The 16,332-nt window shown below is 48.4% G+C and overlaps 2 protein-coding genes across 2 annotated transcripts; both read right to left on the reverse strand.

The window, feature by feature from the left end:
• Positions 1 to 1,342: 1,342 nt before the first annotated feature.
• Positions 1,343 to 15,419, reverse strand: TSPAN16 (tetraspanin 16). Its single transcript, XM_027085857.1, is given in 9 exon segments — positions 1,343 to 1,390; positions 2,200 to 2,373; positions 4,313 to 4,452; positions 6,893 to 6,943; positions 6,946 to 6,963; positions 6,966 to 7,002; positions 8,985 to 9,140; positions 12,724 to 12,849; positions 15,327 to 15,419. Coding segments are annotated over 9 exon segments (843 nt in total).
• On the reverse strand, positions 12,530 to 12,945 carry LOC113608577 (40S ribosomal protein S26-like). The gene has a single exon (XM_027085103.1). It carries the CDS (start codon positions 12,943 to 12,945, stop codon positions 12,598 to 12,600), a length of 348 nt encoding a protein of 115 aa, XP_026940904.1. The 3' UTR covers positions 12,530 to 12,597.
• Positions 15,420 to 16,332: the final 913 nt, after the last annotated feature.

A 16,332-nucleotide genomic window follows, 5' to 3' on the forward strand; every position in this document is an offset into this window, starting at 1 on the left:
ACTCCCCAGGGTTTCCTGTGTTGCTGGTTGTGCTTGTTGCTGCTGCTGTTTGCTTGTTCAGTGACTCTCTGGAACTAATTCCACAAAGTCTTCGTTGTGTGCAGCCACTGAAGCCCCTGCTTGCTTAGGCTAGTGTTTGGGATGAGAATTTTCTCTTTTTCAAAAGGGAAACCTGGGGGCTTCCCTGGTGGCGCAGTGGTTGAGAATCTGCCTGCTAATGCAGGGGACACAGGTTCAAGCCCCGGTCTGGGAGGATCCCACATGCCGCAGAGCAACTAGGCCCGTGAGCCACAACTACTGAGCCTGCGCGTCTGGAGCCCGTGCTCCACAACAAGAGAGGCCGTGACAGTGAGAGGCCCGCGCACCGCGATGAAGAGTGGCCCCCGCTCGCCACAACTAGAGAAGGCCCTCGCACAGAAACGAAGACCCAACACAGCCAAAAATAAATTAATTAATTAATAAACTCCTACCCCCAACATCTTCTTTAAAAAAAAAAAAAAAAGGGAAACCTGACTTATTAAAGTTGAGCCATATTCTGCCATTATTTATTGCTTTATCCGTTCTGTGTATTACAAATCATATTTCATTCTGTTTTTACAATCTGGATGGTGTAAAAAATCAAGACCAGTTGAATTGAAAACAACTTCCGTTTACTTCCCAAGTTTATGTTCATTCGTTTCTCCCTGGGGCCTATCTGGGCTGGGCTCTGAGCAAAGATTCCCCCTCAGACAAGGCTCAGGAATGAGAATAGTGTTGCTATAATGAGTAGTCTTTGAGCATCTCTACTGGTGCATGAGACCTTATCACCTTTCAGCCACTGCCTTCCTGTGATCCTTGCTTTGGGCAGGACCTCCCTAGACTTAATGACAATAACTTCCCACAATCACTTCATGCTTTCTGTGGGTAGGGCATTGTGCAAAGCCTCTGACATCCTGCCCCTCATGAATGACTCACAACAATTGGGCAGTCCATTTTACAAATGAGGGAGGCCATGGTCCTGATGCTCTGTCAGAGAGCTAGTGAGTGACATGACCAGGGCTGGAGTTCAGAGCCCCAGCACTTTCCCACACAGGCCTCCTACCACATAAGTGTAAGCCAGACTCATTAGCTGGGTGGACAGGGCATATCCCTGGAGTAAGTTTTACTTCACCTGAATTAGGTCTGAGGCCCCCAGCACCTTCATGCCTTGCCCCCTTTATAGGTAAACAGTAACGAAATCACCCTGCTTAAAATTACCTCCTCTATCTTCTTCCCAGTTTTATATTTCTCCTTAACTCTTATCACTATCATGCAATAAACTTTCTAATTTAACAAAACCATATTTTGGGAGTTCCCTGGTGGTCTAGTGGTTATGATTCAGCACTTTCACGCTGTGACCCAGGTTCAATCCCTGGTTGGGGAACTGAGATCCCGTAAGCCGCCCGGCACAGCCAAAAAAAAAAAAAAAAATCGTATTTTTTGTTTCTCCCTGCTGATTAGAATGTCATCCCCATGAGAGCAGGGGTTTTTGTCTGTTTAGTTTATTGTTGTATCCCCAGTGCCTACAGCAGTGCCTGGACTCAGTAGGTGCTCAGTAAGGTTTGTAGAGTGAAAAAGTGAATGTTAACACCCTTCTAATGGCTTTCTATCATACTCAGAATAAAAGCCACGCCCCTCTGTAGCCCACAAGGCCTTGCCCTCGTCTCCCCCTACCATCCTCCTCACTCACCCTGCCCAGCCACAGGGGCCTCTCTGCTGGTCCTTGAGAAAGCCATGCTTATTGCTGCCTCAGTGCTTTTGCACCAGCTCTTCCCTCTGTCAACTCCCATATACACACATGGCTTTTCCTCACCTCCTCCAGTCACTGGTCAAATGTCACCAGGGAGGCCATCCCTGATTCCCTTACCTATCCTGTCACCCTCTTTTACTTCCTTCCCAGCTGGTATCTTAAACTGAAATGATCATCCATCCCCCCCACTGAATGTCAGCTCCACCATGGTAGGGATTTTGTCTTTATTATTATTATTTTTTATATTTATATATATATATATATATATATATATATATATATATATAAAATTTTGGGGGGCCATGCCCTGCAGCATACGGGATCTTAATTCCCTGACCAAGGATCAAATCCGTGGCCCCTGCATTGGGAGCACGGAGTCTTAACCACTGGACCGCCAGGGAAGTCCCAAAAGGGATTTTGTCTTTTCTCGCTGCTCTGTCCCCGGTGTCCCTAACAGTGCTTGGCACACAGTAGGTGCTCAACAAAAGAGCCTGGTGTGTCCCAGAGGAGCTGGACCTTACCTGTATCACTGCCGCCCCCAGAGAGCCTCCACTCAGGTTGATGCTCTGAGTCTTGGTTATTTTCAGGAGCTTAGGGAAACAGCCCTGCAGATACAAACATCAAAGCAGACGGAACCTGGTTAGGGACTCCTGGATTCCAAGTCCCCATCAACACTAAGATCCCACATGCCAAGGGGCAACTAAGCCCGTGTGCTGCAACTAAGACCCAACGCAGCCAAAACTTAAATAAATAAATAAATTTAAAAAATATATTTTAAAAAAAGAATATGATCAGATGTCCCAAGTTATTGCTAGCTGTGTGACCTTGGAGAAGTCACTACACCTCTCTGTGCCTCAGTTTCCCCAGCTGTAAATGGGACCAATAGGATCGGCCTCACAAGATTTTTGTGAGGGTTAAAAGAAAGAATCTACATGAAGCACACAGCAGTGGCCTGACACATAACCAGCATTCAGTAACCATTAGTTACATCTAAGTCCTCTTTACGTATGAACAAAAGGGCTAACAAGTATCCAGCACCTTCTCAGCCATTTTCTCACTATAATCCCATGAAGTGGGTACTAGTCTTTTCTCTGTTTTATAGGTGAAGGAACTGAAGCTCAGAGAGATTAAGAAAACAGGCACAGTGAATGAGCAGAACAGCCACCTGCAGGTGATGGAACCTTCACTTCCCTTCCTGCAGCCACTGAGATACTCCCCTTTCTTCTGGAAGCTGGAGTTGTCTTGAATTCAAAGGGCTCAGTGCCCCCTTTCATTTAATAGGCTTTTTTTTAAGTGTCCACTGTGTGCTGGGCACTGAAACGGGCACTGGGAACCCAGCAATGTACAAAAGAGAAAACATTTCTGCCTTGGTGGGGCTGACAGTTGAGTGGGAAAAACAAGTAATAAAATAAACAGGTACAGCAATGACTTTGTCAGGTGGTGATTAAGCGCTGGGCACACTAACGCAGGGTAAGGAGATGGAGTGTGATGGTGAAGGGGGGGCATCGTTTTATAGATAGGGGTTCAGGAACAGCCTCACTGAGGAAGTGACAACTGTGCACAGACTTGAAAGAGATGAGGTAGGAAAACATTTAGGGGAAGAGCATTCCAGGTTGAAAGAACATGGGAATTCCCTGGCAGTCCAGTAGCTAGGACTTGGTGATTTCATTGCCGAGGGGCTCGGGTTCAGTCTTGGGTCAGGGAACTAAGATCCTGCAAGCCAAGCTGCAAGGCCAAAAAAAAAAAAAAAAAAGTACAGCCTATGCAAAGGCCCTGAGGCAAGCATGTGCCTGTTGTATTTGTGCAGCAGTGTGGAGGTCAGTGTGGCTAGAGTGGAATGAGTGAGGGGGTGAGTGGGAGGTTGACAGGCAGGTTGTACAGGGCACAGTAGGTCACTGTGTGGTGCCACGTCCCTCTCTGAGGCCCTAGCCTGGGACTCACTCTGGCCAATTTACCCAGCAAGAGACATTCAGCATGAAGGGATGAATTAAGGAATGACTCTTATTTCTCAAGGAAGACCCATGTGTTTATTCCCCTGCAGCAGAAGTTAGGGGTGGGGAAGCTAGGGCTGGGGTTTGAAGCCCAGCTCCACCCCTCCCTGGCTATGGGAACCTCTCTGTGCCTCAGTCTCCTCATCTGTAAAATGGGAGAAGGTCAGTCCCCACCTCAAGGGGTGCGATGGAGACTGAATTCACTGAATGAGTACCCAGTCATGTGGCAGCCATCACTATCTACAGAACAATCATTTTCCACCATTCTTGCTGCAATTTGATTTCTCTGTGAGGCAGGCAGTGTGACCCAGGCAATGGACACAGGCGAACATGGATCAAATCCCGGTTCTACCAAAGCCATGTGACCTTGAACCACTCTCCTCCCCAGCCTCAGTTTCCCCATCTGTGAAATGGGGATGGTAACTCTAGGCTGTGTGGTCGAAATGAGCTGAAATTGTAGTCCACATCGCTGGGATTCCTGCAAAAATGCAATTTTCATAAAAGTCCCCAGCCCTAGGGGTCTACCTAGACACCTAACAAAATGTCAAGTTACTTCCTGGTGGATGACATCTGCAGACACGTTGTGCCCGTCGCAGGCCACGGTCCTGATAGATTTATAGCAGCCCCTGGGGTAGGTGTGGCCAGTCATCCTTTCGAAGGATGGAAAATCTGTGTAGTCCTTCATGCCACAGCCCTTAGCTGCAGAGAAGAGAATAAACACTTGAAGACTCCCTTTCAAATTTCAAAATAATAAAAACACTAGAAATCATGGTCACCATGGCTACTGTTTAGAGTAGTCACAATATCCCAATGCCTGCGCTAAATGCCTCCCTTTCCCCACCCCATCATGGCTCAGCACCCTCCATGGCTGTCATCTTACTTGGGAGTAAAAGTTGAACTCCTCACCGTGGCCCACAAGGCCCTGCATGATCTGCCCTGTCACCTTCAGGTCCTCATCTCCCTGCTCTCTCTTGAACTCACTCAGCTCCACACCGACCTCCTCTCTGTTTCTTAAACACACTTAGTAAGCATCAGCCTTGCTGCCTTTAGATGGCTGTTCCCTCTATTTGGAATGCTGTTCTATCAGATGTCTGCACGGCTCCCTCTCTCACTTCATTCAGGTCTCTGTTCAAGTGTTCTTCCTCAGGAAGCCCTGTCCTGACCCCTCTTTCTAAGTTAGCCACCAGCCCTGTATCGGTCAGGCCAGGCTAAGTGATGCTGCGTAACAAACAGCCCTTCAATTTCAGCAGTTTGTCTCACACTACATGCTCATACCAACATGGCAGGGGAACTCCATTTATCAAAGTCTCTCAGGGACTCAGGCTTGTGAAGCAGCCACCATCCAGATGATTCCACTATTGTGGAAAAAAGAAAGAAAGGTCCAGAGGGCCCTACACTGGTAATTAAATAATTTGGCCAGGAAGTGACTCACATCACTTCTCCTCCCAGCTCATTGGCCAGAACTCATCACATGATCCCCAACTAACTACAAAAAGGCTAGGACAGGCCATCCCACTGTGTGCTGAAAACAGGTGACTAATAGCACCTACAAGTAAGCAAAATCCTGACTCTCTATGCCCTTTCCCTGCCTTGCTTTCTTTTTCATGGCACTTACCATCCCTGCCACCAATGTTTACTTAGAGTTTTTTTCTCCATCTCCCTACTCGAGTGTCAGCAACACAGGGCAAGGATTTTGTTTTGTGCCCTGCTTTGTCCCCAGACCCCTGAACAGTGCCCAGCACATAGTAGGTGTTCAATAAAGACTCGTGGAAGGACAGCAACCTAAAGGTCCATCAACAGAGGAATGGATAAAGAAGCTGTGGTATAGGGACTTCCCTGGTGGCGCAGTGGTTAGGACTCCACACTCCCAATGCAGGGGGTCTGGTTTCAATCCCTGGTCAGGGAACTAGATCCCACATGCATGCCGCAACTAAGAGTTCGCATGCCACAACTAAGGAGCCCGTGTGCCTCAACTAAGGAGCCGGTAAGCCACAACGAAGTTGCCTGCTGCAACTAAGACCCAGTACAACCAAATAAATATTTAAAAAATATTTTAAGAAACTATACTTAAATTTTTTAAAAAAAGATTAGTGGAAGGACTATATGAATGAATGAGAAGTACTTTCTACCACCTCAAGCTTCAGAAGCCAAAACGGGGATGCAGGCAAGTCCCCTACCCATAGTGTGCCCCCTCCCAAGCCTGAACTTGACCCCATAGCAGTTCTTGGGCCCCAGACTCAGATGGAAAACACTCCTAGAAACAGGCAATGGCTTTTCCATTCCACACCCTCCCTCGCCTCAAAGATCCTTCTCAACCATCTGCCTCAAGAGCTTAGATGACACATGGAGGCCAGTCTTGCTCCTTAAACACCAAGACTCAAGATATAAGTCTCACCACCTCACACCCATGAGAATGGCTACTATCAAAAAACAAAAACAGAAAATAACAAGTGGTGATAAGGATGTGGAGAAACTGGAACCCTTGTGCCTTCATTGCGGATGGGAATGTAAAACGGTGCAGCTGCTGTGGAAAACAGTATGAAAATTGCCCCCAAAATTAAACATAGAATTATCAGATGATCCAGCAGTTCCATTTCTGAGTATATACCGAAAAGAACTGAAAACAGGGACTCAAAGAGATATCTGTACACCCACGTTCACAGCAGCATGGTTCACGATAGCCAAAAGGTAGAAGCAACCCAAGTATCCATTGACAGAGGAAGGGATAAATAAAATGTGGTCCATCCATACAATGGAATATTATTCGGCCCTGAAAAGGAAGGAAATTCGTGCTACAACATGAATGAACCTTGAGGATGCTAAGTGAAAAAAGCCAGACACAAAAAGACAAATACTGTATGATTCCACTTATATGAAGTCCCTAGAGGAGTCAAATTCCTAGAGAATGGTAGAATGTAGGATGGTGGGTACGGGGGGTTGGGGGAAGGAGCCTTAGTGTTTAATGGGGACAGAGTTTCAGTTCTGGGGATGCAGGGTGGTGATGGTTGCACAACCATAGGAAAGTGCTTAATGCCACTGAACTGGACACTTAAAAATGGTAAGATGATACACTTATGTTATATAGCTTTTACTACAATAAAAATAAATTAAACAACCAAACAAAAGGATGTGAATCTCATCTTCTCCATGACCAAATTCCATTCCAGGGAATAGTCATCCGGCTGTTGTAACCTCTGTAATTCTCAGGGTCACAAAGTTGTGCTCCAAGGCCACTTCTCTAACCTCAGAGATGAAACAGGGAGCGGTGAGCACAGAAAACAGCAAGGTGCCCCCAAGGTGAGGTTTCTTGGGGACTCAGGAGGGAGGTGGGGGCTTCCCTTCCGCTTCCTTCATGGCCCTTCCCCCAGCCATGGGTCTGCGCTGGAGGAGGACGAACTCAGGCTACCATCGCCCCCGAGAGAGGGACACAGGGTAGAGCGTGGGTCTGGAGCCCAGCACATCTGGTTGTATCCAAACTCACAAACGGCTTTGAATCATCTGCTCTTTTGAATCGCCCACACGCCTGCTACGCCCCCGTTATGGCTGCAACTCGATGAGGGACTTGAATATCATCTTCAGCAACTGAATTTCTCTCTGCACAAAAGGGGCAACTTTAATTTTCTATTTTTTAAATAGAGGTCTAAATTAAAACCATTTTTTCCCCAAAGAGGTGAAATAGTCACACGGCTCAAAATTCACAAATCACAGAAGGGTAAACCATGAAAAGTCTCCCTCCCACTTTTTTCTCCCAGCCGACAAGTTTCTCCCACTTCACCACCTCGACTGTCATGGTTTCCAGTGTCTCCAAAGACGTATGCTATGTGTGTCAAAGCAAAGTATATCCTCATTATTGTCCCCCTTGCTTTATTCTATTCTCATTGTTCTGCATCCGGCTGTTCGCAACACGAGTAGCAGTGGCTCTCGGTGCCCTGCTCAAATCCCGGTGGCTTCTCTTATTTCTGTGCCGCGGAACCCGGCTTCCAGCTGCCAGCAACCGAGGTTCTATTTTTTTTTTTTTTTTAACTTTTTGGCCGCGCCTTGCGGCATTCAAGATCTTCGTTCCCTGAGCACTAATGGAACCCGCGCCCCCTGCAGTCGAAGCTCCGAGTCTTAACCTCTGGACCCCCAGGGAAGCCCCCAGCAACCGAGGTTCTTGCAGTGGCCTCTCCGCACGCATGCGCCCTGGGAGCAGCCCTTAAGCAATGACTGATGGGAGGTGTTGGATTAATACTGCAGCTCCCTAGTCGCTTGGGTGGAGAAAATAGATGGCGTGCTCCTTGCTGCGTCCCCGACATCCCCCACCAGGACAGCCCAGTTGCACACAGTGTCAGCTTTTTTTTTTTTTTTTTTTTTTTGGGGTGCGGGGGCCTCTCACTGTGTGGCCTCTCCCGTTGCGGAGCACAGGCTCGGGACGCGCAGGCTCAGCGGCCATGGCTCACGGGCCCAGCCGCTCCGCGGCACGTGGGATCTTCCCGGACCGGGGCACGAACCCGTGTCCCCTGCAACGGCAGGCGGACTCTCAATCACTGCGCCACCAGGGAAGCCCCACAGTGTCAGCTTTTAGGGGCTATATTCCCTTCCCTGCCTCACTGCCCCTGTCCCCAACAGGTGCTTCTTGGCATCACCTCTCAAATAAACCATGAGCCTTCAAATCCTTTTCTCAGGGTGAGCCTCTGGGGGGACGCAAACGGGGACAGCACTATGTCCTGGAGAATGTACCATCTCCTGCATATAGAGCCTCCTCCTTCCTTCTTTCCAGCTGCATCAGACTCCCTTGTGTGGATTATTATACATTATAAACTCCCCCCGCCCCAAGCGTATCCTTGGATAATTCCTAGGGACCAGATGGTTGGGTCAAAGTGTCCGTGCTTTTTCATTTTGATAGATATTGCTGAATAGCCCTCTATTTTGAACTCATTTCAAAACCCCAAGATACTTCACAGCTTTTCCCATTACTCCTCCAGCAATTACTTCCCATTCCTCCTCCAGCAATTACTTCCCATTACTCCCCCAAATGAGAGGTGGTCCAATTCACTCCGCAGTTTCTTGAGGGGAGCCTTTGAAGGCAGGGCTGAGGTTTCCGGCTTTTCGCCCTATCTCTGGAGACTAGTCTCCCACCATCACCGGATCCTGGCGAGTGTGGGAGCCTCCCGGGGGGAGGGGCAGGGCTTCTATTGATTCTGTTTATTTCTAATGCAGAGTGAGAGAAGCCGAGCTGTACTTACAATCGGGAAGAAGGCAAGGACCACTGTGGCGACAGTGATTTCCACGATGAGAATGATGACCATGACCGAGAAACACGGGAAGACACAGGGTGGGGAGTCGGGGGGGTGGGAGCCTGCTGGGAGTCCTTCCACCCCATCCCCAGGCCACTGTGGCCTCTCCATTTTGAAAGAACACACGCCGGGGGGAGGGGGGTGGGGGGTGTTATTTTATTTCTTCCAGGTGTCGCATTCCTGAATGTTGTCCAGGATGCTGGCAGTGGGATATTCTTAGGAGCTATCAGTAATAGCTGGAGGGACTTCTCTGGTGGCGCAGTGGTTAAGAATCCGCCTGCTAATTCAGGGGACACGGGTTCGAGCCCTGGTCCGGGAGGATCCCACGTGCCACGGAGTAACTAAGCCCGTGCACCACAACTACTGAGCCTGCGTGCCCCAAGGACTGAAGCCCACGTGCTTAGAGCCCATGCTCTGCAACAAGAGAAGCCAACGCAGTGAGAAGCCCGTGCACCGCAACGAAGAGTAGCCCTCGCTCGCCGCAACTAGACAAAGCCCGCACAGCAACGAAGACCCAACGCAGCCAAAAAACGAATTCATTTAAAAAAAATAGCTGGAACCCCATTTCACTGCCACCACTTTCTGAGAGTCTGGGAGGCTTAAGAAGCGACTTCCAGCGGTGTGTGCAGACAGCAGCGGCCGACGGAAGGGCAGGAGGGACAGTGCGGGGCACCAAACAGAGGCAGGAGGGAATTCCCTGGTGGTCCAGTGGTTAGAACTCAGTGCTTTCACTGCCGAGGGCCCCCGTTCGATCCCTGGTCGGGGCACTAAGATCCCTAAAGCCGTGCTGCAAGGTCAAGAAAAACAAAACAAAGCAAAACGAAAAACAGAGGAAGGGCCAAGAAACCTCAGAAATACAAATTACGGGGAGGGGTGACCAGACTGAAGGGGAGATACCGGATGACAGGAGGGTGGGGGCCAGGGGAGAATGCCTCATGTTTCCGATGAAATTCACATGCCTGGTGGGAAACAGTGGGAAATGCTGTAAGCGGGGGTGGGGGGACTTCAAGTTATCCATCGAGGAAAAGCTGCTTCCCTCCTGAGCCTCAGTTTCCCCATCTGCACAACGGAGGGGTGGGACCAGCTCAGGGGGGTCTCAGTGGGTTCTGTGGAGCTTCTAGAGACCAGATTGGGGGGGGGGGGTCAAAGGAAGGTCAGCTCCTGTCTCCCCTTTCATCTATTTCTATCTATACCTATTATTATTATCATTATCATTAAAATCTCTTTGATAATTGAGGCTTTGAGTTGCCAGACCAGCCGATGGCTGGGCTTATCTGGCCTTGACACAGAGGCAGGAAAGTACAGTGGATACACATCGGGGTCCCCACAGTCGACGGGGAGAAACATGAAGGCAGTTGTGAGACCGCAGACATGCGGCTCCTGTATCAGATTCTGAGAATTCCTATTCATATTAGTATTTCCTGGGAATTCCCTGGCGGTCCAGTGTTTAGGAATCTGTGCTTCCACCGCTGGGGACCTGGGTTCGATCCCTGTTCGGGGAACTAAGATCTCGCACGCTGCCACTGCGTGACCAAAAATAAAAAATAATTTAAAAATAATATTTCCCGGGACTTCCCTGGTGGTTCAGTGGTTAAGACTCTGCACTCCCAATACAGGGGGCCTGGGTTCATCCCTGGTCAGGGAACTAGATCCCACATGCATGCCACAACTTAGAGTTTGTATGCCACAACTAAGGAGCCTGCCTGCCACAACTAAAGAGCCCACCAAAAAACAAAAAAGAGAGCCCACCAGCCGCAACTAAGACCTGGCGCAACCAAGTAAATAATTTTCTTTTTTTTTTAGCGGTATGCGGGCCTCTCACTCTTGTGGCCTCTCCTGTTGCGGAGCACAGGCTCCGGACGGGCAGCCTCAGTGGCCATGGCTCACGGGCCCAGCCGCTCCGCGGCATGTGGGATCTTCCCGGACCGGGGCACGAACCCGTGTCCCCTGCATCAGCAGGTGGACTCTCAACCACTGCGCCACCAGGGAAGCTCAATAAATATTTTTTAAAAAGAAAAATAGTATTTCCCAACCTCTGGGTGACTGAAGCGTCCAGAGGACAGATATCCAGGTGTTGGCAAGTCCTATTGGCTCCATCTTCAGAGTCTATCCAGAATCTGCCCACTTCTTACCCTCTCCTGGCCCCACCGAGTCCAGCCCCCACCATCTCCCATCTGGACCAATACAGTCCCTCCACCCTGGTCCCCCCTACACTCTGTTCCCTCCATAGCCGCCAGAGGGCGCCTGTGAGCACCTGAGTCAGGGCATGATTCTGCTCTGAACCCTTCGTGGCTCCCAACGCCATCAGCTTTGGATGGACCAGACGCTGAGGGTAAAGTCGATCGAATTTGCCAGTGGGTTGGACGTGGGGTGTGAGAGAGAGTACTCTTTGATTCCTCCGAGTTAAAACATGGATAAAATCGTGTCCACATTCTACTGAAGAGAAAACGAAATCTTGCAGACACAGCATCTATTCAATAAATCTTTGCTGAAGTAATTAAGAAAGAAAACGAGGACTTCCCTGGTGGCGCAGTGGTTAAGCATCCGCCTGTCAATACAGGGAACAAGGGTTCAATCCCCAGTCCGGGAAGATTCCCACATGTTGCAGAGCAACTATGTCCGTTCACCACAACTACTGAGCCTGAGTTCTAGAGCCTGCGAGCCACAACTACTGAAGCCCACAAGCCTAGAGCCCGTGCTCCACAACGAGAGAAGCCACCACAATGAGAAGCCCAAGCACTGCAATGAAGAGTAGCCCCCACTTGCTGCAACTAGAAAAAGCCCACGCGCAGCAACGAAGACCCAACGCAGCCAAAAATAAATAAATTTATAAAAAAGAAAGAAAGAAAATGAGAGATGATGGAGATTCAGGGAGGAGGAAAGTGAGGGTGGGTGGTTTAACAGTCGGGCTGTTTATGCTCTGGGAGATGGCTAGAGCAAGGATCTCCCTGAAACCCCCAAACTGAAATTGCTGTAGTTTTGCAGCAACACAGTGGAGGAAGGAAAACAAAAGATGCTGGATACAGATTCAACTTTGGGTGGGATGATGAGCTCAGACAAGATTTTAAGGGAAGTGGGAATGGGGGCTCTCGGAGCTGGACTCTGGGGAGACATTTGGCCAAGGCTATATATGAGAATGAGTAAGACATGCAAAATCTGTGACATGCTATTTGCATGATCATGCTTGAAGTATTCATACCCCATGTATCTGAACATGTACTTGTGCTGCATGGCAATTACAATAGTGTTGTGTTAGTGGGGGATATACACATGGGCCAATGGAACAAAGCAATGTACACAGAACAGACTTTAGCATAATGGAAACTAGCATAGACAGAGGAGAACTGGATGGACCAGTTGGTAAGTGCAACAGTATGTCACCAAATGGGAAAAAAATAAAATAAAATCAGACCCCTACCTCACACCACACACACGAAAAAACACGACAAAAGGCTAACGAGCTAAGAGTGAGCTCACAATATCTTTTTTTTTTTAAGTATAATTTCCACTTTATTGTCTTTCCAGGGAACAGTATTTCTTTAGCCTTTAAGGGCTTAGCTCCTCACATAGGCTTTGGTGGAGGTCGTGGGGCAGCACCAGCAGGTCTAAATAGGGCTGGAGGTGTTCGGTCCTTCCGGGCTTCCCGAGAACGATTCCTGACTCCCTTGCTGTGAACGGCACCACTCACGCAGTAATGCAGTTTCACATACAGCTTGGGAAGCACATAGGCGTCAAAAACACTCGCTTCAGGAATGTCCCTGATGGCTGCGGCCTCTACGATGTTCCGAATGACAAACTTCTTAATGGCCTTATCCTTGGGCACGCATCGGGCACAGCTGGTGCAGTGAATAGGCCGCACGTGGCCGCGGCCCTTTTTGGCACGACCATTATTCCTTCTTTTCTTGGTCATCTTAGTCGTGGCAGGAGGACATGTTGCAATTCATATTTAAAACCTTAAAGGTTTTATGGTAAAATCTTTTACCTAGAAATTCCATTTCTAGACATTAAACCTAGGGAAAATAGTCACATGTGTGCCTCAAAACCAGGATGCACAGGGACGTTCATTAAGGACAAAATGTTGGAAGTAACTGAAGTAACCAATAACATAGATTGGGTAGGTAAATCATGGTACAGCCACACAATGGAATCCTAGAGAGTTTTTTTTATTTTATAAATTTATTTATTTTTTAGTTCTGTTGGGTCTTCGTTGCTGCACGTGGGCTTTCTCTAGTTGCGGCGAGCGGGGGCTACTCTTCGTTGCAGTGAGTGGGCTTCTCATTGCGATGGCTTCTCTTGCTGCGAAGCACGGGCTCTAGGTGCATGGACTTCAGTAGCTGTGGCACGCGGGCTCAGTAGTTGTGGCTCGTGGGCTCTAGAGAGCAGGCCCAGTAGTTGTGGCGCATGGGCTTAGTTGCTCTGCAGCACATGGGATCTCCCCGGACCAGGGATCAAACCCATGTCCCCTGTATTGGCAGGCAGATTCTTAACCACTGCGCCACCAGGGAAGTCCCTAGACAGTTATGTTAAATGATGCTTGTAAGACAGGGGGTGGCAAATTTTTTTGCAAAAGCACCCGATACTGTGAGCTTCGCAGGCCATACAGTCTCGGTTGAAATGAAACAGCCGGTGTAGTGGAAAAGCAGCTGTACAAAATCTATAAACAAATTTATTTTATTTACAAATAAATTTTATCTATCTATCTATTTACAAGACTGTACTTTGCTGACTTCTGTGGTAGGAGAATGTTTATTGATACAGAAAAAGTTTTTTAAGGCCTAAATTTTTTTTTAAAAAAGTAGATTGTCAACAGTCACCGTCCTTGGGTATTAATCTAACGGAGTTGAAAACTCATGTTCACATAAAAACCTGCACATGGATGTTTCTAGCAACTTTCTCCATAATTGCCAAAACTTGGAAGCCACCAAGATGGGCTTCAGCACATGAATGGATAAATAAACTGTGGCACATCCAGACGATGGAATATTGGCACTAAAAAGAAATGAGCTATCAAGCCAGGAAAAAAGCATAGAGGAAACTTACAGGCATATTGCTGAGTGGAAGAAGCCAATATGAAAAGGCTACATGGTGTATGATTCCAAGTATATGACATCTGGAAAAGGCAAAATGATGGAGACAGAAGAAGGATCAGTGGTTGCCAGGGCTTAGCGGGGAAAGAGGGCTGATGGGTGGAGCACGGAGGATTTTTAGGGCAGTGAAACTACTCATGCGATGCTGACATGGTGGATACGCTAGTCAAAACCATGGAATGTACACCACCAGGAATTTCCTGGCCATCCAGTGGTTAGGACTCCACTCTTCCATTGCGGGGGACACGAGTTCAATCCCTGGTCAGGGAACTAAGATCCCGCATGCCACGCACCCCAGCCAAAAAAATAAATAAATAAGTACAAGAGTGAACCTTCATATAAACTATAGACTTTAGGTTCTAATGATATCAGTGTAGGTTCATTATAACAAATGTACCACTCTGATGGGGAATGTTGACAGTAGGGGAGGCTGTGTGCAGGGGCAGGGCTTATATGGGACATCTCTGTACTTTCTGCTCAATTTTGCTGTGAACCTAAAACTGCTCTTAAAAAAGTCTATTTAAAAGGATGAAAAACTTACAATTTTTTAAAAGAGAAAAAAATGAGGATTGTAAAGCATTAGCATCCCATGTTTGTTTTGCTGTTTTTAAAAGTTACATAGAAAAGTCTGGAAGGATATAATGATGATATTTATTGAGCCATGTCCTGATGACAAGTATCAGCGCTTTAAATGCATTATGTTGTTTAATTCCCATCAAAATGATACAGCCACAGGTACAGAGTGATAGTTAATTTCCTTCTCTTTCCTGGCGGCCTTTCCTCATGCTGTTTTACTATTAAAAGCAATTACTTCTTTAGCAGTGCATATTTTGGGTTACTTTTATAGTAAGAAAAAAATGGTTTGAAAACCGTAAAGGACCAAGAGAAGAACCATTCCCTCCTGCCTTCCTTAACAGCTTAGCTTTCTGCAGGATTTTCTTTAGAGCCAAGTTCTTCCGCCATGGACCCCAGGTCCCCCAGATCACGCTCTTCTGCTTGATTTCAGCAGCTCTGGGTCAATGGAGGTTACGCCTGTTCCCAGTGCGTCCTTCTCCTTGTCAGTCTGCCCTACATCCATCCTGTTTCCCTGGGGACCACAGATCCGGATGCCAGTGAATTTGGATCAACTTATTTCTGTCTTTGAACGAGCCAGTTGTGGAGGAAGGGCTGCAAATCCCCAGGGCCCAGGTTGTGACATACTTACAGCCATAACACCGTTGAAGAAAGATAACAGTTTCTTCAAGGAATAATACGGAGTGTGCCTTTTCAGCCATGTCGGCCAGACTGGGGAGCCCATTTAAGTCAGCCTCTTCCTAAACCTCTGGGATACTGCTTCCCAAGATGGTAGAGGTCTGGGGTCGGGGGCACCAAAGCTGCCTTGCTCTACCCCTCTCTCTCCTGGCTGCATGATCCTCTGCCGGGGAGGGGTCCCAGAGGCTGCCCCTCTTCTGTCACAGCCTTTATCATATCACAATCAGATGCTGGAGCAAGGTTCCCAGTGCCAGGGAAGCAGGTGCCCCAAACTGCGCCCTACTGGTTCCTCATCCTCCATCCTCCAAATAAGCCACACCAGGGGTGGAGAAGAGGCACAGTGTGCCACCCTGGTACCCCTCCAGATGCCACCCAGGCCCTGTGGGCACAGTGCTCAGCACTGGGTACTAGTGTGGTTGATGCAACCGTTAGATTGGAGGCTCCGAGTGGACAGGAGCCTGGACTGTCCTACTCATGGCTTTGTTCCAAAAGCCTTGTACACAGTGGTGCTCAAGAAACCGCTGTGGAGTGAATGAAGAGGTTCCATGAAGCAGGGATCTGGCTACAAGCCATCATGTTCCCCAAGTCCCTGCCTACACATTAGCTCACTTGGCTCATCCTTCTCACAGGGCTCAGAGAGGCCAAAGTGACTGCCCGACGCCACACAGGAAGCAGGGCCAAGGTTGGCCTTTGGAGCTCCAGGAGTGACACAGAGGTAGGAACCTCCAACCCCTTCCCACCTGAAAGCCTGTACTTTCTGCATCTGAGCCTTGCTTGGCCACAGCTGATGAAGATATAGTCCTTAAGCTCATGTGTCATTGATCACTGGGCCTTTCTTGATGATAACAGAGGCACAGAGGGCATTTCAGGGCAAAAAAATATGCATGCGGGCACTGAGGGTCCCCAGGCCCAACTTCTGCAGCCACTAGCCCTCATTGTCTCCCTGCCCCCACCCGCCC

The sequence above is a fragment of the Aethalodelphis obliquidens genome, unplaced genomic scaffold (genome assembly GCF_003676395.1).
Source record: "Aethalodelphis obliquidens isolate GAN/ISIS:26980383/991018 unplaced genomic scaffold, ASM367639v1 scaffold53, whole genome shotgun sequence".
NCBI classification, from domain to species: Eukaryota; Metazoa; Chordata; class Mammalia; order Artiodactyla; family Delphinidae; genus Aethalodelphis; species Aethalodelphis obliquidens.